This window comes from Sceloporus occidentalis, unplaced genomic scaffold, assembly GCF_023333645.1.
Source record: "Sceloporus occidentalis isolate IW3139 unplaced genomic scaffold, rSceOcc1.0.p SCAF_19, whole genome shotgun sequence".
Classification (NCBI taxonomy): Eukaryota; Metazoa; Chordata; class Lepidosauria; order Squamata; family Phrynosomatidae; genus Sceloporus; species Sceloporus occidentalis.
The window spans coordinates 582827-607978 of NW_028316999.1; the positions used below are offsets into that span (position 1 = coordinate 582827).

Consider the following 25152-nt stretch of genomic DNA (forward strand, 5'->3'; position numbering starts at 1 on the left):
CTAACATAGGACGGAGATATCACTGCTGTTGCCCTGCCGTAGCAGATCTTCCTCTCCAGCCAGTGCAGAGATTCTCACGGTATACTGGATATCACTGGTCAGGTTAGTAATAGTCACCCATTCTGAGGTCACTGTGAACGTCTGTGGAGGCTCTCCCAAAACCTCTACGAGGTAAGCACTTCTGTTGCCCTCTGGTTGTAACCAACTTACATACAATGAACTCATGTTAACTTTGAAGATATCGAGAATTATCACATTTCCAGGAGCTGAGAAAAAGATTTAAAAAGATAAACAACATTCTTTTTTAATCTTTAACATTTGAATGTTAAAACATTAGGCTTACGTCATTTATTTCAAGATAAACTCAAATATAAATTTACGTTTGTCGTGCATGTTTTCTGATTGCGTTAAAATGATTTATGCATAGTGCATGCACATAGCCAAGCTACCAAAGAGGAAAAATACACAGACTTTTTACACCTTTCTTCTCTGATCTCCGTTTTACAGCTAAATGAGAGGTGTTTCAATTAGAAAGGATGCAGATTTGTTCATTCCACAGCTGATTTATTACTTTTGTCAGACAGCATAGGCAGGTGTTCTGCACACGAGCATACCATGCTGCATGTACAGATATTGAGGGGTGCGTTTCCACAATCCCAATCCATTCTGTACTAGCAGCATTGTTCAGTCACAGGACTCAGACACATCTGTGCTTTAGGAACGCTTACTATCAAAACAGTCTAATATGATGTCAAACTAAAAGGAAAAGGATTTGTTCTCCTTGCAGAGTATTTCACAAAAATGCAATCTGCAGGCTGAGGAGAAGATGATGAGTTCCAAGTAAAGGTGAGAATTCAGTAGGCAGATGGGAGCATGAAGATCATTATATTTCCCTCCGTGAAGAAAAACATTAGCAGCAATTTTCTAACGATTATAACTAAATATAAAAAGTAGAAACTTAGATATCTTCTATACAGCTTACATTAAGTATTAATTGTAATTCAAAATTATTAACCTCTTAACGCCCATTGCCGTGTCAGGCACGTCATGCAAAACGGTCACTTAACGACCTATGACGTGTCTGACACGTCATGAGTCTAAAACAAGCTTAGAAAGTGTGGGGGGGTTTTTTTACATTTTTCATCATATTTTATTATTGTTTTTATGGGAAATTAGATAATATGATCAAAACTATGGTATCTGAAGAAAGCCCTTCTTGTCCTGAAAAAAACAATATATAATTTGTGTGGGTTCACTAAATGAGTGAGGAGAAAATGACATCTAAACACGAGTGCCGCAAAAGTGTTAAAACAGCCTCGGCCCCAATGGTACAAAAGGTAAAACACAGCCTGGTCCTTAAGGGTTTAATGTTATACTCACAAGTATATAGTGACAGCTTAGCAGGATCGCCCAGAACATTTATCCCAACCACAGTAGACACATAGATTGTGTACAATGATCCAGGGATGAGATCCACAATGGATATGGACTCCACTTGAGATGTGAGATTTTGTGCAGATGCCCCAGTGACCTGCACAGTATAAAGATCACTACCACCTTGTGGCGGATCCCAAGCCACATCAGCATTGGTGGTAGTTATCCATCTAATATCTAGATTGTTTACGATATCTGGTACTAGAAAAGAAACAAAGATGGTAGTGATATAAACACTTGTGATCCAGGCATTATGTGACAATAAGATCAAAAATCTTATCAAGTAAATATCACTTAAACTAACTTGTATATGTGGAAATCTCCTGTGAATCCCCTTCTATGTCTCCTTCTGCTACTGCAAATATTGTGAATGTATAAAACGTTCCAGGTGTGAGATCTTGGATGGACAAGGATGGTACCGTTGTCGTCAGGTTCTTAGCTTGTTCACCCATGATGTTAATCTTGAAGTAGATGTAGTTACCAACTGGAGGGAGCCATCTCAGATCCACAGAAGTCAAGGATACATTTCCTTTCTGGATAGCTCTGACAAGATCAGGTTCTGGTTGGATCACAATTAGAAACTAATGAGCATATCTCCACAACATACATATAATAGAACAGCATGTTAACACATATCAGTAGCTTTATTATCAAGGCTTACACTTACTTGTTATTCCTGACACATTAGCTGCCTTTCCTTGTGTCTTATTGTCTCCCACTACAGCATACACAGAAAAGGTGTATTGGGTTCCTGGAGTAAGGCCAGAGATGTTCAGTGATTCTGCATAAGAAGTTTGGTGATTTGTAGAAGTTGTATCCTCCCAAAAATCTATTTCATAAAATGATATGCCGCCACGGGGTTTGATCCATGTCAAAAATGCTTCAGTAGTAGTGATCGAACTTACAGTTAGATTCTGGACAACATCAGGCTCTGAAAACAAAAAAGATTATAAGAAAGTTTCTACCAAAAATACACATATAGATATTCTTCACATACATTATCAATACAAACCTGTGAATGCAGATATCTCATATATATCACCAGGTATATTTTCTCCTGCAACTGCAGAGATTTGGAAGCTATATTGGGTGCCCGGTGTGAGTGGTCTGAGTTCTTGAATAGGCAAGAAATCAAAGGTTGTGTTCAGAATCTGAGAAAAATCTCCTATGACTTCAATCTTGTAGTAAGTATAGTTGCCAACTGGGGGATTCCATATCAGACCCACAGATGTAGTAGATACGTTTCCAAGTTGGACATCCCTAGTGATATCAGGTCCTGTATACAAAGACACAATGAAATCTTCAGATTGCTTCATCTTATTTGTCCAATTGTGTGTTTCTCATGGTGTGAGAAATAAATCATTATTTGGAATGAAATAAAATGTACCTAAGACAAATTGTGTACAATGTTGATACATAAGCACAAAGCAATAAGCACTTACTTGTATACAATGATATTTGTCCTCCATAACCATGCAGATATGTGTTTCCTGTGGAAGCTGATAACTGAATTACGTACAAGTTTCCAGGAGTCAAATTCCCAATTAGCAATTCCTCGGATGATAATGTTTGATTTGTGAATTGAACACCATTAACCTTTATGGTGTAGGATTTCTGTGTTATGTTTAGTGACTTCCAAACCAGCCGTACTGAGGTGGTGGTTATGTCAGTGGCGCTCAGAGTATCTGACACTGTAGATGAGAAATGTGGAATAGAATCGTGTTACTGGTGGAAATGAATGACAGATAAAGACAGTTTTCTATTTCAGATGTTTGTTATTAACATAAAGTTAACCGTCATAGTTCTTTATTTTTTATTGGGTTCACCAATGTGGAGGAAACCCTACAAAATGGGACGCGGAAGTATGCAGATCCTGAGAAACGTAAGTTGTGATGTGATGGCTGCTCTCAGCTTATACACTGAAGGTGGCCTCTAACACATATATATATATAAAATGAAGAAGTTGGGAAAGTTACAGATCCACTTTAAAAAAGGAACCTTTCAATTCTTTTGCATTATTATCATTTACCACCTCTCGTGAAAGGTTATTTCACTAATTTACCTTACAGTAATGATTTAAATGATGCTCTTACAAGCTACATCTTAGTTCTATTCAAAATGTTTACTTTTGTTATTTTTTTCACTTTAGTAAACACAACTTATTTGAAGCGTTATTGTAATTCAAGAACAAGGAGAGACAATTGAACCAACAGCATGCAGGTCAACAAACTATGTAGCGAGTTAGTAGCGAAATACTAACATAGGACGGAGATATCACTGCTGTTGCCCTGCCGTAGCAGATCTTCCTCTCCAGCCAGTGCAGAGATTCTCACGGTATACTGGATATCACTGGTCAGGTTAGTAATAGTCACCCATTCTGAGGTCACTGTGAACGTCTGTGGAGGCTCTCCCAAAACCTCTACGAGGTAAGCACTTCTGTTGCCCTCTGGTTGTAACCAACTTACATACAATGAACTCATGTTAACTTTGAAGATATCGAGAATTATCACATTTCCAGGAGCTGAGAAAAAGATTTAAAAAGATAAACAACATTCTTTTTTAATCTTTAACATTTGAATGTTAAAACATTAGGCTTACGTCATTTATTTCAAGATAAACTCAAATATAAATTTACGTTTGTCGTGCATGTTTTCTGATTGCGTTAAAATGATTTATGCATAGTGCATGCACATAGCCAAGCTACCAAAGAGGAAAAATACACAGACTTTTTACACCTTTCTTCTCTGATCTCCGTTTTACAGCTAAATGAGAGGTGTTTCAATTAGAAAGGATGCAGATTTGTTCATTCCACAGCTGATTTATTACTTTTGTCAGACAGCATAGGCAGGTGTTCTGCACACGAGCATACCATGCTGCATGTACAGATATTGAGGGGTGCGTTTCCACAATCCCAATCCATTCTGTACTAGCAGCATTGTTCAGTCACAGGACTCAGACACATCTGTGCTTTAGGAACGCTTACTATCAAAACAGTCTAATATGATGTCAAACTAAAAGGAAAAGGATTTGTTCTCCTTGCAGAGTATTTCACAAAAATGCAATCTGCAGGCTGAGGAGAAGATGATGAGTTCCAAGTAAAGGTGAGAATTCAGTAGGCAGATGGGAGCATGAAGATCATTATATTTCCCTCCGTGAAGAAAAACATTAGCAGCAATTTTCTAACGATTATAACTAAATATAAAAAGTAGAAACTTAGATATCTTCTATACAGCTTACATTAAGTATTAATTGTAATTCAAAATTATTAACCTCTTAACGCCCATTGCCGTGTCAGGCACGTCATGCAAAACGGTCACTTAACGACCTATGACGTGCCTGACACGTCATGAGTCTAAAACAAGCTTAGAAAGTGTGGGGGGGGTTTTTTACATTTTTCATCATATTTTATTATTGTTTTTATGGGAAATTAGATAATATGATCAAAACTATGGTATCTGAAGAAAGCCCTTCTTGTCCTGAAAAAAACAATATATAATTTGTGTGGGTTCACTAAATGAGTGAGGAGAAAATGACATCTAAACACGAGTGCCGCAAAAGTGTTAAAACAGCCTCGGCCCCAATGGTACAAAAGGTAAAACACAGCCTGGTCCTTAAGGGGTTAATGTTATACTCACAAGTATATAGTGACAGCTTAGCAGGATCGCCCAGAACATTTATCCCAACCACAGTAGACACATAGATTGTGTACAATGATCCAGGGATGAGATCCACAATGGATATGGACTCCACTTGAGATGTGAGATTTTGTGCAGATGCCCCAGTGACCTGCACAGTATAAAGATCACTACCACCTTGTGGCGGATCCCAAGCCACATCAGCATTGGTGGTAGTTATCCATCTAATATCTAGATTGTTTACGATATCTGGTACTAGAAAAGAAACAAAGATGGTAGTGATATAAACACTTGTGATCCAGGCATTATGTGACAATAAGATCAAAAATCTTATCAAGTAAATATCACTTAAACTAACTTGTATATGTGGAAATCTCCTGTGAATCCCCTTCTATGTCTCCTTCTGCTACTGCAAATATTGTGAATGTATAAAACGTTCCAGGTGTGAGATCTTGGATGGACAAGGATGGTACCGTTGTCGTCAGGTTCTTAGCTTGTTCACCCGTGATGTTAATCTTGAAGTAGATGTAGTTACCAACTGGAGGGAGCCATCTCAGATCCACAGAAGTCAAGGATACATTTCCTTTCTGGATAGCTCTGACAAGATCAGGTTCTGGTTGGATCACAATTAGAAACTAATGAGCATATCTCCACAACATACATATAATAGAACAGCATGTTAACACATATCAGTAGCTTTATTATCAAGGCTTACACTTACTTGTTATTCCTGACACATTAGCTGCCTTTCCTTGTGTCTTATTGTCTCCCACTACAGCATACACAGAAAAGGTGTATTGGGTTCCTGGAGTAAGGCCAGAGATGTTCAGTGATTCTGCATAAGAAGTTTGGTGATTTGTAGAAGTTGTATCCTCCCAAAAATCTATTTTATAAAATGATATGCCGCCACGGGGTTTGATCCATGTCAAAAGTGCTTCAGTAGTAGTGATCGAACTTACAGTTAGATTCTGGACAACATCAGGCTCTGAAAACAAAAAAGATTATAAGAAAGTTTCTACCAAAAATACACATATAGATATTCTTCACATACATTTTCAATACAAACCTGTGAATGCAGATATCTCATATATATCACCAGGTATATTTTCTCCTGCAACTGCAGAGATTTGGAAGCTATATTGGGTGCCCGGTGTGAGTGGTCTGAGTTCTTGAATAGGCAAGAAATCAAAGGTTGTGTTCAGAGTCTGAGAAAAATCTCCTATGACTTCAATCTTGTAGTAAGTATAGTTGCCAACTGGGGGATTCCATATCAGACCCACAGATGTAGTAGATATGTTTACAAGTTGGACATCCCTAGTGATATCAGGTCCTGTATACAAAGACACAATGAAATCTTCAGATTGCTTCATCTTATTTGTCCAATTGTGTGTTTCTCATGGTGTGAGAAATAAATCATTATTTGGAAGGAAATAAAATGTACCGAAGACAAATTGTGTACAATGTTGATACATAAGCACAAAGCAATAAGCACTTACTTGTATACAATGATATTTGTCCTCCATAACCATGCAGATATGTGTTTCCTGTGGAAGCTGATAACTGAATTACGTACAAGTTTCCAGGAGTCAAATTCTCAGTTAGCAATTCCTCGGATGATAATGTTTGATTTGTGAATTGAACACCGTTAACCTTTATGGTGTAGGATTTCTGTGTTATGTTTAGTGACTTCCAAACCAGCCGTACTGAGGTGGTGGTTATGTCAGTGGCGCTCAGAGTATCTGACACTGTAGATGAGAAATGTGGAATAGAATCGTGTTACTGGTGGAAATGAATGACAGATAAAGACAGTTTTCTATTTCAGATGTTTGTTATTAACATAAAGTTAACCGTCATAGTTCTTTATTTTTTATTGGGTTCACCAATGTGGAGGAAACCCTACAAAATGGGACGCGGAAGTATGCAGATCCTGAGAAAAGTAAGTTGTGATGTGATGGCTGCTCTCAGCTTATACACTGAAGGTGGCCTCTAACACATATATATATATAAAATGAAGAAGTTGGGAAAGTTACAGATCCACTTTAAAAAAGGAACCTTTCAATTCTTTTGCATTATTATCATTTACCACCTCTCGTGAAAGGTTATTTCACTAATTTACCTTACAGTAATGATTTAAATGATGCTCTTACAAGCTACATCTTAGTTCTATTCAAAATGTTTACTTTTGTTATTTTTTTCACTTTAGTAAACACAACTTATTTGAAGCGTTATTGTAATTCAAGAACAAGGAGAGACAATTGAACCAACAGCATGCAGGTCAACAAACTATGTAGCGAGTTAGTAGCGAAATACTAACATAGGACGGAGATATCACTGCTGTTGCCCTGCCGTAGCAGATCTTCCTCTCCAGCCAGTGCAGAGATTCTCACGGTATACTGGATATCACTGGTCAGGTTAGTAATAGTCACCCATTCTGAGGTCACTGTGAACGTCTGTGGAGGCTCTCCCAAAACCTCTACGAGGTAAGCACTTCTGTTGCCCTCTGGTTGTAACCAACTTACATACAATGAACTCATGTTAACTTTGAAGATATCGAGAATTATCACATTTCCAGGAGCTGAGAAAAAGATTTAAAAAGATAAACAACATTCTTTTTTAATCTTTAACACTTGAATGTTAAAACATTAGGCTTACGTCATTTATTTCAAGATAAACTCAAATATAAATTTACGTTTGTCGTGCATGTTTTCTGATTGCGTTAAAATGATTTATGCATAGTGCATGCACATAGCCAAGCTACCAAAGAGGAAAAATACACAGACTTTTTACACCTTTCTTCTCTGATCTCCGTTTTACAGCTAAATGAGAGGTGTTTCAATTAGAAAGGATGCAGATTTGTTCATTCCACAGCTGATTTATTACTTTTGTCAGACAGCATAGGCAGGTGTTCTGCACACGAGCATACCATGCTGCATGTACAGATATTGAGGGGTGCGTTTCCACAATCCCAATCCATTCTGTACTAGCAGCATTGTTCAGTCACAGGACTCAGACACATCTGTGCTTTAGGAACGCTTACTATCAAAACAGTCTAATATGATGTCAAACTAAAAGGAAAAGGATTTGTTCTCCTTGCAGAGTATTTCACAAAAATGCAATCTGCAGGCTGAGGAGAAGATGATGAGTTCCAAGTAAAGGTGAGAATTCAGTAGGCAGATGGGAGCATGAAGATCATTATATTTCCCTCCGTGAAGAAAAACATTAGCAGCAATTTTCTAACGATTATAACTAAATATAAAAAGTAGAAACTTAGATATCTTCTATACAGCTTACATTAAGTATTAATTGTAATTCAAAATTATTAACCTCTTAACGCCCATTGCCGTGTCAGGCACGTAATGCAAAACGGTCACTTAACGACCTATGACGTGCCTGACACGTCATGAGTCTAAAACAAGCTTAGAAAGTGTGGGGGTTTTTTTTTACATTTTTCATCATATTTTATTATTGTTTTTATGGGAAATTAGATAATATGATCAAAACTATGGTATCTGAAGAAAGCCCTTCTTGTCCTGAAAAAAACAATATATAATTTGTGTGGGTTCACTAAATGAGTGAGGGGAAAATGACATCTAAACACGAGCGCCGCAAAAGTGTTAAAACAGCCTCGGCCCCAATGGTACAAAAGGTAAAACACAGCCTGGTCCTTAAGGGGTTAATGTTATACTCACAAGTATATAGTGACAGCTTAGCAGGATCGCCCAGAACATTTATCCCAACCACAGTAGACACATAGATTGTGTACAATGATCCAGGGATGAGATCCACAATGGATATGGACTCCACTTGAGATGTGAGATTTTGTGCAGATGCCCCAGTGACCTGCACAGTATAAAGATCACTACCACCTTGTGGCGGATCCCAAGCCACATCAGCATTGGTGGTAGTTATCCATCTAATATCTAGATTGTTTACGATATCTGGTACTAGAAAAGAAACAAAGATGGTAGTGATATAAACACTTGTGATCCAGGCATTATGTGACAATAAGATCAAAAATCTTATCAAGTAAATATCACTTAAACTAACTTGTATATGTGGAAATCTCCTGTGAATCCCCTTCTATGTCTCCTTCTGCTACTGCAAATATTGTGAATGTATAAAACGTTCCAGGTGTGAGATCTTGGATGGACAAGGATGGTACCGTTGTCGTCAGGTTCTTAGCTTGTTCACCCATGATGTTAATCTTGAAGTAGATGTAGTTACCAACTGGAGGGAGCCATCTCAGATCCACAGAAGTCAAGGATACATTTCCTTTCTGGATAGCTCTGACAAGATCAGGTTCTGGTTGGATCACAATTAGAAACTAATGAGCATATCTCCACAACATACATATAATAGAACAGCATGTTAACACATATCAGTAGCTTTATTATCAAGGCTTACACTTACTTGTTATTCCTGACACATTAGCTGCCTTTCCTTGTGTCTTATTGTCTCCCACTACAGCATACACAGAAAAGGTGTATTGGGTTCCTGGAGTAAGGCCAGAGATGTTCAGTGATTCTGCATAAGAAGTTTGGTGATTTGTAGAAGTTGTATCCTCCCAAAAATCTATTTCATAAAATGATATGCCGCCACGGGGTTTGATCCATGTCAAAAATGCTTCAGTAGTAGTGATCGAACTTACAGTTAGATTCTGGACAACATCAGGCTCTGAAAACAAAAAAGATTATAAGAAAGTTTCTACCAAAAATACACATATAGATATTCTTCACATACATTATCAATACAAACCTGTGAATGCAGATATCTCATATATATCACCAGGTATATTTTCTCCTGCAACTGCAGAGATTTGGAAGCTATATTGGGTGCCCGGTGTGAGTGGTCTGAGTTCTTGAATAGGCAAGAAATCAAAGGTTGTGTTCAGAATCTGAGAAAAATCTCCTATGACTTCAATCTTGTAGTAAGTATAGTTGCCAACTGGGGGATTCCATATCAGACCCACAGATGTAGTAGATACGTTTCCAAGTTGGACATCCCTAGTGATATCAGGTCCTGTATACAAAGACACAATGAAATCTTCAGATTGCTTCATCTTATTTGTCCAATTGTGTGTTTCTCATGGTGTGAGAAATAAATCATTATTTGGAATGAAATAAAATGTACCTAAGACAAATTGTGTACAATGTTGATACATAAGCACAAAGCAATAAGCACTTACTTGTATACAATGATATTTGTCCTCCATAACCATGCAGATATGTGTTTCCTGTGGAAGCTGATAACTGAATTACGTACAAGTTTCCAGGAGTCAAATTCCCAATTAGCAATTCCTCGGATGATAATGTTTGATTTGTGAATTGAACACCATTAACCTTTATGGTGTAGGATTTCTGTGTTATGTTTAGTGACTTCCAAACCAGCCGTACTGAGGTGGTGGTTATGTCAGTGGCGCTCAGAGTATCTGACACTGTAGATGAGAAATGTGGAATAGAATCGTGTTACTGGTGGAAATGAATGACAGATAAAGACAGTTTTCTATTTCAGATGTTTGTTATTAACATAAAGTTAACCGTCATAGTTCTTTATTTTTTATTGGGTTCACCAATGTGGAGGAAACCCTACAAAATGGGACGCGGAAGTATGCAGATCCTGAGAAAAGTAAGTTGTGATGTGATGGCTGCTCTCAGCTTATACACTGAAGGTGGCCTCTAACACATATATATATATAAAATGAAGAAGTTGGGAAAGTTACAGATCCACTTTAAAAAAGGAACCTTTCAATTCTTTTGCATTATTATCATTTACCACCTCTCGTGAAAGGTTATTTCACTAATTTACCTTACAGTAATGATTTAAATGATGCTCTTACAAGCTACATCTTAGTTCTATTCAAAATGTTTACTTTTGTTATTTTTTTCACTTTAGTAAACACAACTTATTTGAAGCGTTATTGTAATTCAAGAACAAGGAGAGACAATTGAACCAACAGCATGCAGGTCAACAAACTATGTAGCGAGTTAGTAGCGAAATACTAACATAGGACGGAGATATCACTGCTGTTGCCCTGCCGTAGCAGATCTTCCTCTCCAGCCAGTGCAGAGATTCTCACGGTATACTGGATATCACTGGTCAGGTTAGTAATAGTCACCCATTCTGAGGTCACTGTGAACGTCTGTGGAGGCTCTCCCAAAACCTCTACGAGGTAAGCACTTCTGTTGCCCTCTGGTTGTAACCAACTTACATACAATGAACTCATGTTAACTTTGAAGATATCGAGAATCATCACATTTCCAGGAGCTGAGAAAAAGATTTAAAAAGATAAACAACATTCTTTTTTAATCTTTAACACTTGAATGTTAAAACATTAGGCTTACGTCATTTATTTCAAGATAAACTCAAATATAAATTTACGTTTGTCGTGCATGTTTTCTGATTGCGTTAAAATGATTTATGCATAGTGCATGCACATAGCCAAGCTACCAAAGAGGAAAAATACACAGACTTTTTACACCTTTCTTCTCTGATCTCCGTTTTACAGCTAAATGAGAGGTGTTTCAATTAGAAAGGATGCAGATTTGTTCATTCCACAGCTGATTTATTACTTTTGTCAGACAGCATAGGCAGGTGTTCTGCACACGAGCATACCATGCTGCATGTACAGATATTGAGGGGTGCGTTTCCACAATCCCAATCCATTCTGTACTAGCAGCATTGTTCAGTCACAGGACTCAGACACATCTGTGCTTTAGGAACGCTTACTATCAAAACAGTCTAATATGATGTCAAACTAAAAGGAAAAGGATTTGTTCTCCTTGCAGAGTATTTCACAAAAATGCAATCTGCAGGCTGAGGAGAAGATGATGAGTTCCAAGTAAAGGTGAGAATTCAGTAGGCAGATGGGAACATGAAGATCATTATATTTCCCACCGTGAAGAAAAACATTAGCAGCAATTTTCTAACGATTATAACTAAATATAAAAAGTAGAAACTTAGATATCTTCTATACAGCTTACATTAAGTATTAATTGTAATTCAAAATTATTAACCTCTTAACGCCCATTGCCGTGTCAGGCACGTCATGCAAAACGGTCACTTAACGACCTATGACGTGCCTGACACGTCATGAGTCTAAAACAAGCTTAGAAAGTGTGGGGGTTTTTTTTTACATTTTTCATCATATTTTATTATTGTTTTTATGGGAAATTAGATAATATGATCAAAACTATGGTATCTGAAGAAAGCCCTTCTTGTCCTGAAAAAAACAATATATAATTTGTGTGGGTTCACTAAATGAGTGAGGAGAAAATGACATCTAAACACGAGCGCCGCAAAAGTGTTAAAACAGCCTCGGCCCCAATGGTACAAAAGGTAAAACACAGCCTGGTCCTTAAGGGGTTAATGTTATACTCACAAGTATATAGTGACAGCTTAGCAGGATCGCCCAGAACATTTATCCCAACCACAGTAGACACATAGATTGTGTACAATGATCCAGGGATGAGATCCACAATGGATATGGACTCCACTTGAGATGTGAGATTTTGTGCAGATGCCCCAGTGACCTGCACAGTATAAAGATCACTACCACCTTGTGGCGGATCCCAAGCCACATCAGCGTTGGTGGTAGTTATCCATCTAATATCTAGATTGTTTACGATATCTGGTACTAGAAAAGAAACAAAGATGGTAGTGATATAAACACTTGTGATCCAGGCATTATGTGACAATAAGATCAAAAATCTTATCAAGTAAATATCACTTAAACTAACTTGTATATGTGGAAATCTCCTGTGAATCCCCTTCTATGTCTCCTTCTGCTACTGCAAATATTGTGAATGTATAAAACGTTCCAGGTGTGAGATCTTGGATGGACAAGGATGGTACCGTTGTCGTCAGGTTCTTAGCTTGTTCACCCGTGATGTTAATCTTGAAGTAGATGTAGTTACCAACTGGAGGGAGCCATCTCAGATCCACAGAAGTCAAGGATACATTTCCTTTCTGGATATCTCTGACAAGATCAGGTTCTGGTTGGATCACAATTAGAAACTAATGAGCATATCTCCACAACATACATATAATAGAACAGCATGTTAACACATATCAGTAGCTTTATTATCAAGGCTTACACTTACTTGTTATTCCTGACACATTAGCTGCCTTTCCTTGTGTCTTATTGTCTCCCACTACAGCATACACAGAAAAGGTGTATTGGGTTCCTGGAGTAAGGCCAGAGATGTTCAGTGATTCTGCATAAGAAGTTTGGTGATTTGTAGAAGTTGTATCCTCCCAAAAATCTATTTTATAAAATGATATGCCGCCACGGGGTTTGATCCATGTCAAAAGTGCTTCAGTAGTAGTGATCGAACTTACAGTTAGATTCTGGACAACATCAGGCTCTGAAAACAAAAAAGATTATAAGAAAGTTTCTACCAAAAATACACATATAGATATTCTTCACATACATTATCAATACAAACCTGTGAATGCAGATATCTCATATATATCACCAGGTATATTTTCTCCTGCAACTGCAGAGATTTGGAAGCTATATTGGGTGCCCGGTGTGAGTGGTCTGAGTTCTTGAATAGGCAAGAAATCAAAGGTTGTGTTCAGAATCTGAGAAAAATCTCCTATGACTTCAATCTTGTAGTAAGTATAGTTGCCAACTGGGGGATTCCATATCAGACCCACAGATGTAGTAGATACGTTTCCAAGTTGGACATCCCTAGTGATATCAGGTCCTGTATACAAAGACACAATGAAATCTTCAGATTGCTTCATCTTATTTGTCCAATTGTGTGTTTCTCATGGTGTGAGAAATAAATCATTATTTGGAATGAAATAAAATGTACCTAAGACAAATTGTGTACAATGTTGATACATAAGCACAAAGCAATAAGCACTTACTTGTATACAATGATATTTGTCCTCCATAACCATGCAGATATGTGTTTCCTGTGGAAGCTGATAACTGAATTACGTACAAGTTTCCAGGAGTCAAATTCCCAATTAGCAATTCCTCGGATGATAATGTTTGATTTGTGAATTGAACGCCGTTAACCTTTATGGTGTAGGATTTCTGTGTTATGTTTAGTGACTTCCAAACCAGCCGTACTGAGGTGGTGGTTATGTCAGTGGCGCTCAGAGTATCTGACACTGTAGATGAGAAATGTGGAATAGAATCGTGTTACTGGTTGAAATGAATGACAGATAAAGACAGTTTTCTATTTCAGATGTTTGTTATTAACATAAAGTTAACCGTCATAGTTCTTTATTTTTTATTGGGTTCACCAATGTGGAGGAAACCCTACAAAATGGGACGCGGAAGTATGCAGATCCTGAGAAAAGTAAGTTGTGATGTGATGGCTGCTCTCAGCTTATACACTGAAGGTGGCCTCTAACACATATATATATATAAAATGAAGAAGTTGGGAAAGTTACAGATCCACTTTAAAAAAGGAACCTTTCAATTCTTTTGCATTATTATCATTTACCACCTCTCGTGAAAGGTTATTTCACTAATTTACCTTACAGTAATGATTTAAATGATGCTCTTACAAGCTACATCTTAGTTCTATTCAAAATGTTTACTTTTGTTATTTTTTTCACTTTAGTAAACACAACTTATTTGAAGCGTTATTGTAATTCAAGAACAAGGAGAGACAATTGAACCAACAGCATGCAGGTCAACAAACTATGTAGCGAGTTAGTAGCGAAATACTAACATAGGACGGAGATATCACTGCTGTTGCCCTGCCGTAGCAGATCTTCCTCTCCAGCCAGTGCAGAGATTCTCACGGTATACTGGATATCACTGGTCAGGTTAGTAATAGTCACCCATTCTGAGGTCACTGTGAACGTCTGTGGAGGCTCTCCCAAAACCTCTACGAGGTAAGCACTTCTGTTGCCCTCTGGTTGTAACCAACTTACATACAATGAACTCATGTTAACTTTGAAGATATCGAGAATTATCACATTTCCAGGAGCTGAGAAAAAGATTTAAAAAGATAAACAACATTCTTTTTTAATCTTTAACACTTGAATGTTAAAACATTAGGCTTACGTCATTTATTTCAAGACAAACTCAAATATAAATTTACGTTTGTCGTGCATGTTTTCTGATTGCGTTAAAATGATTTATGCATAGTGCATGCACATAGCCAAGCTACCAAAGAGGAAAAATACACAGACTTTTTACACCTTTCTTCTCTGATCTCCGTTTTACAGCTAAATGAGAGGTGTTTCAATTAGAAAGGATGCAGATTTGTTCATTCCACAGCTGATTTATTACTTTTGTCAGACAGCATAGGCAGGTGTTCTGCACACGAGCATACCATGCTGCATGTACAGATATTGAGGGGTGCGTTTCCACAATCCCAATCCATTCTGTACTAGCAGCATTGTTCAGTCACAGGACTCAGACACATCTGTGCTTTAGGAACGCTTACTATCAAAACAGTCTAATATGATGTCAAACTAAAAGGAAAAGGATTTGTTCTCCTTGCAGAGTATTTCACAAAAATGCAATCTGCAGGCTGAGGAGAAGATGATGAGTTCCAAGTAAAGGTGAGAATTCAGTAGGCAGATGGGAGCATGAAGATCATTATATTTCCCTCCGTGAAGAAAAACATTAGCAGCAATTTTCTAACGATTATAACTAAATATAAAAAGTAGAAACTTAGATATCTTCTATACAGCTTACATTAAGTATTAATTGTAATTCAAAATTATTAACCTCTTAACGCCCATTGCCGTGTCAGGCACGTCATGCAAAACGGTCACTTAACGACCTATGACGTGCCTGACACGTCATGAGTCTAAAACAAGCTTAGAAAGTGTGGGGGTTTTTTTTACATTTTTCATCATATTTTATTATTGTTTTTATGGGAAATTAGATAATATGATCAAAACTATGGTATCTGAAGAAAGCCCTTCTTGTCCTGAAAAAAACAATATATAATTTGTGTGGGTTCACTAAATGAGTGAGGAGAAAATGACATCTAAACACGAGCGCCGCAAAAGTGTTAAAACAGCCTCGGCCCCAATGGTACAAAAGGTAAAACACAGCCTGGTCCTTAAGGGGTTAATGTTATACTCACAAGTATATAGTGACAGCTTAGCAGGATCGCCCAGAACATTTATCCCAACCACAGTAGACACATAGATTGTGTACAATGATCCAGGGATGAGATCCACAATGGATATGGACTCCACTTGAGATGTGAGATTTTGTGCAGATGCCCCAGTGACCTGCACAGTATAAAGATCACTACCACCTTGTGGCGGATCCCAAGCCACATCAGCGTTGGTGGTAGTTATCCATCTAATATCTAGATTGTTTACGATATCTGGTACTAGAAAAGAAACAAAGATGGTAGTGATATAAACACTTGTGATCCAGGCATTATGTGACAATAAGATCAAAAATCTTATCAAGTAAATATCACTTAAACTAACTTGTATATGTGGAAATCTCCTGTGAATCCCCTTCTATGTCTCCTTCTGCTACTGCAAATATTGTGAATGTATAAAACGTTCCAGGTGTGAGATCTTGGATGGACAAGGATGGTACCGTTGTCGTCAGGTTCTTAGCTTGTTCACCCGTGATGTTAATCTTGAAGTAGATGTAGTTACCAACTGGAGGGAGCCATCTCAGATCCACAGAAGTCAAGGATACATTTCCTTTCTGGATATCTCTGACAAGATCAGGTTCTGGTTGGATCACAATTAGAAACTAATGAGCATATCTCCACAACATACATATAATAGAACAGCATGTTAACACATATCAGTAGCTTTATTATCAAGGCTTACACTTACTTGTTATTCCTGACACATTAGCTGCCTTTCCTTGTGTCTTATTGTCTCCCACTACAGCATACACAGAAAAGGTGTATTGGGTTCCTGGAGTAAGGCCAGAGATGTTCAGTGATTCTGCATAAGAAGTTTGGTGATTTGCAGAAGTTGTATCCTCCCAAAAATCTATTTTATAAAATGATATGCCGCCACGGGGTTTGATCCATGTCAAAAGTGCTTCAGTAGTAGTGATCGAACTTACAGTTAGATTCTGGACAACATCAGGCTCTGAAAACAAAAAAGATTATAAGAAAGTTTCTACCAAAAATACACATATAGATATTCTTCACATACATTATCAATACAAACCTGTGAATGCAGATATCTCATATATATCACCAGGTATATTTTCTCCTGCAACTGCAGAGATTTGGAAGCTATATTGGGTGCCCGGTGTGAGTGGTCTGAGTTCTTGAATAGGCAAGAAATCAAAGGTTGTGTTCAGAAACTGAGAAAAATCTCCTATGACTTCAATCTTGTAGTAAGTATAGTTGCCAACTGGGGGATTCCATATCAGACCCACAGATGTAGTAGATACGTTTCCAAGTTGGACATCCCTAGTGATATCAGGTCCTGTATACAAAGACACAATGAAATCTTCAGATTGCTTCATCTTATTTGTCCAATTGTGTGTTTCTCATGGTGTGAGAAATAAATCATTATTTGGAAGGAAATAAAATGTACCGAAGACAAATTGTGTACAATGTTGATACATAAGCACAAAGCAATAAGCACTTACTTGTATACAATGATATTTGTCCTCCATAACCATGCAGATATGTGTTTCCTGTGGAAGCTGATAACTGAATTACGTACAAGTTTCCAGGAGTCAAATTCCCAATTAGCAATTCCTCGGATGATAATGTTTGATTTGTGAATTGAACACCGTTAACCTTTATGGTGTAGGATTTCTGTGTTATGTTTAGTGACTTCCAAACCAGCCGTACTGAGGTGGTGGTTATGTCAGTGGCGCTCAGAGTATCTGACACTGTAGATGAGAAATGTGGAATAGAATCGTGTTACTGGTGGAAATGAATGACAGATAAAGACAGTTTTCTATTTCAGATGTTTGTTATTAACATAAAGTTAACCGTCATAGTTCTTTATTTTTTATTGGGTTCACCAATGTGGAGGAAACCCTACAAAATGGGACGCGGAAGTATGCAGATCCTGAGAAAAGTAAGTTGTGATGTGATGGCTGCTCTCAGCTTATACACTGAAGGTGGCCTCTAACACATATATATATATAAAATGAAGAAGTTGGGAAAATTACAGATCCACTTTAAAAAAGGAACCTTTCAATTCTTTTGCATTATTATCATTTACCACCTCTCGTGAAAGGTTATTTCACTAATTTACCTTACAGTAATGATTTAAATGATGCTCTTACAAGCTACATCTTAGTTCTATTCAAAATGTTTACTTTTGTTATTTTTTTCACTTTAGTAAACACAACTTATTTGAAGCGTTATTGTAATTCAAGAACAAGGAGAGACAATTGAACCAACAGCATGCAGGTCAACAAACTATGTAGCGAGTTAGTAGCGAAATACTAACATAGGACGGAGATATCACTGCTGTTGCCCTGCCGTAGCAGATCTTCCTCTCCAGCCAGTGCAGAGATTCTCACGGTATACTGGATATCACTGGTCAGGTTAGTAATAGTCACCCATTCTGAGGTCACTGTGAACGTCTGTGGAGGCTCTCCCAAAACCTCTACGAGGTAAGCACTTCTGTTGCCCTCTGGTTGTAACCAACTTACATACAATGAACTCACATTAACTTTGAAGATATCGAGAATTATCACATTTCCAGGAGCTGAGAAAAAGATTTAAAAAGATAAACAACATTCTTTTTTAATCTTTAACACTTGAATGTTAAAACATTAGGCTTACGTCATTTATTTCAAGATAAACTCAAATATAAATTTACGTTTGTCGTGCATGTTTTCTGATTGCGTTAAAATGATTTATGCATAGTGCATGCACATAGCCAAGCTACCAAAGAGGAAAAATACACAGACTGTTTACACTTTTCTTCTCTGATCTCCGTCTTACAGCTAAATGAGAGGTGTTTCAATTAGAAAGCATGCAGATTTGTTCATTCCACAGCTGATTTATTACTTTTGTCAGACAGCACAGGCAGGTGTTCTGCACACGAGCACACCATGCTGCATGTACAGATATTGAGGGGTGCGTTTCCACAATCCCAATCCATTCTGCACTAGCAGCATTGTTCAGTCACAGGACTCAGACACATCTGTGCTTTAGGAACGCTTACTATCAAAACAGTCTAATATGATGTCAAACTAAAAGGAAAAGGATTTGTTCTCCTTGCAGAGTATTTCACAAAAATGCAATCTGCAGGCTGAGGAGAAGATGATGAGTTCCAAGTAAAGGTGAGAATTCAGTAGGCAGATGGGAGCATGAAGATCATTATATTTCCCTCCGTGAAGAAAAACATTAGCAGCAATTTTCTAACGATTATAACTAAATATAAAAAGTAGAAACTTAGATATCTTCTATACAGCTTACATTAAGTATTAATTGTAATTCAAAATTATTAACCCCTTAACGCCCATTGCCGGGTCAGGCACGTCATGCAAAACTGTCACTTAACGACCTATGACGTGCCTGACACGTCATGAGTCTAAAACAAGCTTAGAAAGTGATCAACGATCACTTTCTTCGCTTAAATGGAGTTGCTGTAATGCCTCGATGTCGAGGCATTCAGCAACACCGAGATCGGCATCATGGGCCATGTCTGGGCCCTCCCCGTGGGCCTCAACATCCGCCATACACTGTATGTACGCCCGTTTTAAAAGTTTAGGAGGCGATCAACGATCACCTCCTAAACTTCAATGGTGTTGCTGAAATGCCTCGATCATGAGGCATTTAGCAACACCGAACACTCACCCCAGGACCCCACAACCGCCACTGCGAGTGACTTTGCCAACCTCAAGATGGCGGCCGCCCTGTAAAAAAAATAATAAAGTTGAAAAAGTTCGCTAGATGGTCTCCAGACCCTCTAGAGAACTCTGGCTTCACTTGCAGGTTGAATACAGGTACTGCATTCAACCATACAAGTCAATGGAGCCCAGCTTTCTAATCACTATGTGATTAGTAAAATATTTAAAAAAAAAATAAAAAATGGTAACATTTAAAAATTATTATGCATCAGAGGAACCATCCAGTTCCAGCAAAATGTAAAAAAAAAGAAAGTCCAAAAAGAATAAATTAAATAAAATAAAAAAATAAAGTTTATTATTATGAGCAAATGCTAAAATTAGCACTGTATCTTCCCAAAAATGCTGACTTGGAAAAATTTAAATTAAAGCATTTCAAATACCCAAGGGGTGTCTAATTTTAAAAAATTAATGGTTTTATGAGGTGAATTGGAGTGGCCGGGCTCAAAGATAGGGCATAGGCACAGACTGAGCAAAATGCGGGAAAAAAGCGCACTTCCCAAATGTGGACTTTTAACCCCCAACAGCAGTCAAACCCATACATGGGCGGTATCAGTGTACTCCGGAGATGTTGCTGAACACATATTGGGGTGTTGTTTGATAGTGACGTATACCTGGAGCTATAAATTTATAACCAAAGTACAATTTCTGTGAAAAAAATAAAAAAAAAATTGACTACCACAAAATTTGGCAAAGGCTGGTGGTAGAATCTCATGCATGGAAGGGGATAAAATACTAGCATTTAAAATACCTTGGGGTGTCTAGTTTTCAAAAATATATGGTTTGATGGGGTAAATTGATTTAGCCGGCTTCAAAGAAGGTCCTATTAGTACATGGGGGCAGTAGGACCAGATGTAAAAGTTCCAAGTTATAAAATGTGCACTTCCTAAATGTGGCGTTTTACCTCCCAAACAACCTGACAAACCCATGCATGGGGGTATCACTGTACTCGGGAGATGTTGATGAACACATATTGGGGTGTTGTTTGATAGTGACATATACCAAGAGCTGTCCAGCCATACCTGAAGTGCAATTTTAGTGATAAAAAACACAAAATAAATTACTACCACAAAGTTTGACAAGGACTGGTGGTAGAATTAGTGCATGGAAAGAGTTAAAATTCTAGCATTTGAAATACCCTGGAGTGTCTATTTTTCAAAAATATATGATTTGATGGGGTAAATTGCATTGGACGGCTTCAAAGATACCCGAAACGGTACATAGGGGAAAGAATTACCAGATTTGGAAAAAATGGTTTTGAAATAGTAAAACGCTACCTGTACTTATTGCTCCATAACGTGCAGAAAAAAAGGGTATTTGGGTATTGGGTATTTCTAAACTCAGCACAAATAGTAGAATCTATTTAGTAGGTTTTTTTTCCATTAGCTTTTTTGGATGAGTAAAAGAGTTTTCGGGTAAAAGTCAGAAAATGTGGAGGTTTTTTTTCATTTTTCATCATATTTTATTATTGTTTTTATGGGAAATTAGATGATATGATCAAAACTATGATATCTGAAGAAAGCCCTTCTTGTCCCGAAAAAAACCAATATATAATTTGTGTGGGTTCACTAAATGAGTGAGGAGAAAATGACATCTAAACACGAGCGCCGCAAAAGTGTTAAAACAGCCTCGGCCCCAATGGTACAAAAGGTAAAACACAGCCTGGTCCTTAAGGGGTTAATGTTATACTCACAAGTATATAGTGACTTTCTTTCCCCAAGGGATCTCCAGTAAAAAATAAGTGTATAAATAAAATAATAATAATAATAATAATGTAAAATTGTTTTTTTTTGTTAAATTAAACAATGTAAAAATAGGTGCCCAAACACCTTATGCCCCTCCTACTACAAATATACATTATCTTAAGTTCAAAAATAAAATAGTGTAGTATGTTAAGGAGAATGTTGCTTTATTTATTATAAAATAAAAAACCTATCCGTGTGGGGTATTATACTTCTTGAGGATGCTAATGAACATAAACAGGGGGTTTTATCAGTGGGACCTAACTTGTGAAAGAAATCCTAAGTAAAGATTTTTTCTATTTTTCTTTTACATTTAATCCATACAAAAAATGGGTATTAAAAGAAATCCCCATCGGTCCCTAAAAAAACAATATGTAGTGTGGGTATACTAAACATGGAAATGAGAATCAGGGGTGGACAAAGATATACCAAATAGGACAAAAAACTTAGACTTTGTGTCACAAAGGGGTTAAAGCTGTCAATTGGTGACAGGTCGTACCTTCAATTGATTTCGTAGGAGAAACAAGGAAGATTCTGCAGCGTGTTATATTTTTAATGGATAGTTTACATATTTGCATGTTAGCAGGGATAAGACATTTTTTTCAGCATCCTGGCCAACTGAGACCACAAAAAGTGATTGAGAAAGTGGCTTGATCCCTAAAACCGTCTCTCTGTAACTATGTTTGGCTAATTCCAAATCATAAGACAAAATGGTAGTGCATCTACACATACGCCTGTCCATACATACACATTTATACACTGCCCTCACCACACACCCCTGCCTTTACACACACACATATATTTACATATATACATGTATATATATATATATATATATATATATATACACATGTATATATATATACAAAAAAAAAAATATATATATATATATGTATATATACACACATATATATATATATACACACCAGCTTACAAACACACAAATACACTGACCATCTCACACCAACATACATACACTGCACTCACACCCCTTTCTCCCCATCTCTTACCTTATCTTCTATCTTCTTTGTTCCATCCAGCTGTGGGAGCGCGAGGTCTGTCATTTCAGACCTCTGCTTTACTGCTCCCTCATCACTACGCGCCGGCAATTGATGCCGAGCGCCGGGACATGACGTCATCCCTGCACTCGGCATCAATAGCCGGCGTGTAGTGATTAGGGAGCAGGGAAGCCGAGGTCTGAAGTGCCAGACCTCGAGCTCCCTAATGTTGGTTTAGTTAGAGGGAGGTCATGATCTCCCCAACCAGCCCTGCTGATCAGTGCTAGTTGGGGAGATCACGATCTTGCACCTACCTCGGCGCGGCCCTGAAGACCGGCCCAGGGGAGGCGGCTTCTCCCCTTGCCCCTCCCCTACAGATTCGTAGCTTCGTGGGGAATCTCCGGCTCGGTAAGTAAGTATACCCGGCGTATAAGACGACCCCCGACTTTTGAGAAGATTTTCTGGGGTTAAAAAGTCGTCTTATACGCCGGAATATACGGTAAACAAAATACAAACAAGCATGATGCTAATGCTTGCTCTATGGTGTGTCCATCATACAGTTTTGAATATGCATGCTTTCACAGACGAAATATCAGCATAACAGACTTAACTACAATAACAGTCCAGTCCCAAAATGTGAAACGTGGCCCTTACGAAAAATTACTGCAGTTTTTTCTGAAGTAATACTGCAGTTTTTTGGACATGAAAAAACTGCAATACTGCACTTTTACTTCAGTATTACTGCACTTTTACTGCATTTGTACTTGACTGTACTGCGGTTTTACTGCAGTTATTTTTGTAAGGAAGTACAAATGCAATAAAGCTGCAGTGCATTGAAGTACAACTGTAGGTTTGCAATATAAAAAAAGTGCAATAATACTGCAGTAAAAGTGCAGTAAATGTGCAGTAATACTGCAGTAAAAGTGCAGTATTGCAGTTTTTTCATGTCCAAAAACTGCAGTATTATTTCAGAAGAAACTGCAGTAATTTTTTCGTAAGGGAAGAGAGAATCAACAAATCTAGATATAACCTTCATAGACCTACATAGGCCTTTCCAGTGAAATCTAGCTATAATAAGAAGGGCCTTATCTGAATACACATAATCCACAAGGCTTCTATACTACATTTATTACCATTGCCACAATTTCTGCAATAATTGAATGTCAATTCCAGTTTTTTATTTTTTTTTACACATTCCACATATCCACCATCCATAATACATATACTAAATCATGTAATATGGAAAACTGTAATTCATTAAGAAGAGTAGATCAGAATTACATTACATGTACTTACAACTACAAGTTAAAGTATTTATAGTGGTTCCTTTACTTCACTGTACCTGACAAAGGCATATAATGAAATGAAGTTAAGAAATCCCATTGTTTTGCACTCACCAAGTCACTAAATTATTTCCTATTCCCCTCAAATGAAAAAAGATGCTTTACCTGTATTAAAAGATATATTCAGGGGCACACCGTTTGCAGACACGGTAACTGTGTAATAATTTCCAGGTATCAGATTTTTCAAAATAACCTCTGTTGAGTTCACAAAAGTCACTGCTTGATTTCCTGTGACTGACACTTGGTAGATTGAGGCGCCTACCACAGGAGGGCTCCATTTTACAACCGCGCTTGATGTCGATACCTCATTGACAGAGAGGTTCTGGACAGCAGTAGAATCTAAAACAGATTCACAATATAAATGACAACACAATCCATACAAAAACACTAAGAATAAATAAACTGCTACCTCAAATCAGGAACAATGTGATCACCACATTTCTCATTAGCAATTCATAATTTTCAAAACAACAATTGTGCTGTTAAATTTGTCATTTTTTTTAATTTTTTCTTCTGTATCACACTCTTTATAGTAAAAATTAGCAGAAACTAAAATTGTAACTCTCCAAGCTACCAGGTAGTGTTATCACATACATGCTGGGAAAAAAAAAACTGCAGCTTATGTTTGTTTGTTTGTGGTAATACTTGACACTTAAAAATAATTAAACCTTAATTATGGAATTAAAATTCAGTTTGGTTTCTGATTATGAACCACAAGATCAAAGCATATGTTTTACAGCAATAAAGTCATACACTTACAATATGGATTCATACACATAATTTTGGCTGGTGTTTTCTAATTCACTCCTATAATTGGTTTCTCTAGATTAACCAAAATAAATACTATGCATCACGGTTTATTGATCCATACCTCATAATTAACCATAGCCCACCAAGCCCCTAAAAGGCACATGTAACATACATATTTATAGTGGAAATGTAAGTGGTCAGCTCTTTAATTAACAACAATGTAGAACTGTTTACATATTTAAATTAATTCAACTGTACCAATGATGGAAATAAACATTTGTCTGTTTCTGGGTAAAGTCCAGTTTGGAATGCTAACCACCTGTACTCTAAGAACTGACCATGTACCATTACAAGAACTGTGGCAACTTCTACATTACGAGAACTGGTGAACAGAAAAAATGAAGATATTCTTCTGGCTGCTCCACGACAAGTAGGGGAAGTGTTTGATGATACTATATCCAT

At 37.4% G+C, this 25152-nt stretch overlaps 1 protein-coding gene across 1 annotated transcript; it reads right to left on the reverse strand.

The window, feature by feature from the left end:
* Positions 1-25152, reverse strand: LOC149302255 (tenascin-X-like). The gene is made up of 33 exons (XM_089482385.1): positions 25029-25152; positions 24046-24279; positions 18450-18710; positions 17632-17880; positions 17202-17465; positions 16857-17120; positions 16494-16748; positions 16136-16390; positions 14762-15022; positions 13944-14192; positions 13514-13777; positions 13169-13432; positions 12806-13060; positions 12448-12702; positions 11073-11333; positions 10255-10503; positions 9825-10088; positions 9480-9743; positions 9117-9371; positions 8759-9013; positions 7384-7644; positions 6566-6814; positions 6136-6399; positions 5791-6054; positions 5428-5682; positions 5070-5324; positions 3695-3955; positions 2877-3125; positions 2447-2710; positions 2102-2365; positions 1739-1993; positions 1381-1635; positions 1-266 (listed from the first exon to the last, which is right to left on the reverse strand). Exons 1-33 carry the CDS (start codon positions 25150-25152, stop codon positions 1-3), a joined length of 8364 nt encoding a protein of 2787 aa, XP_089338511.1.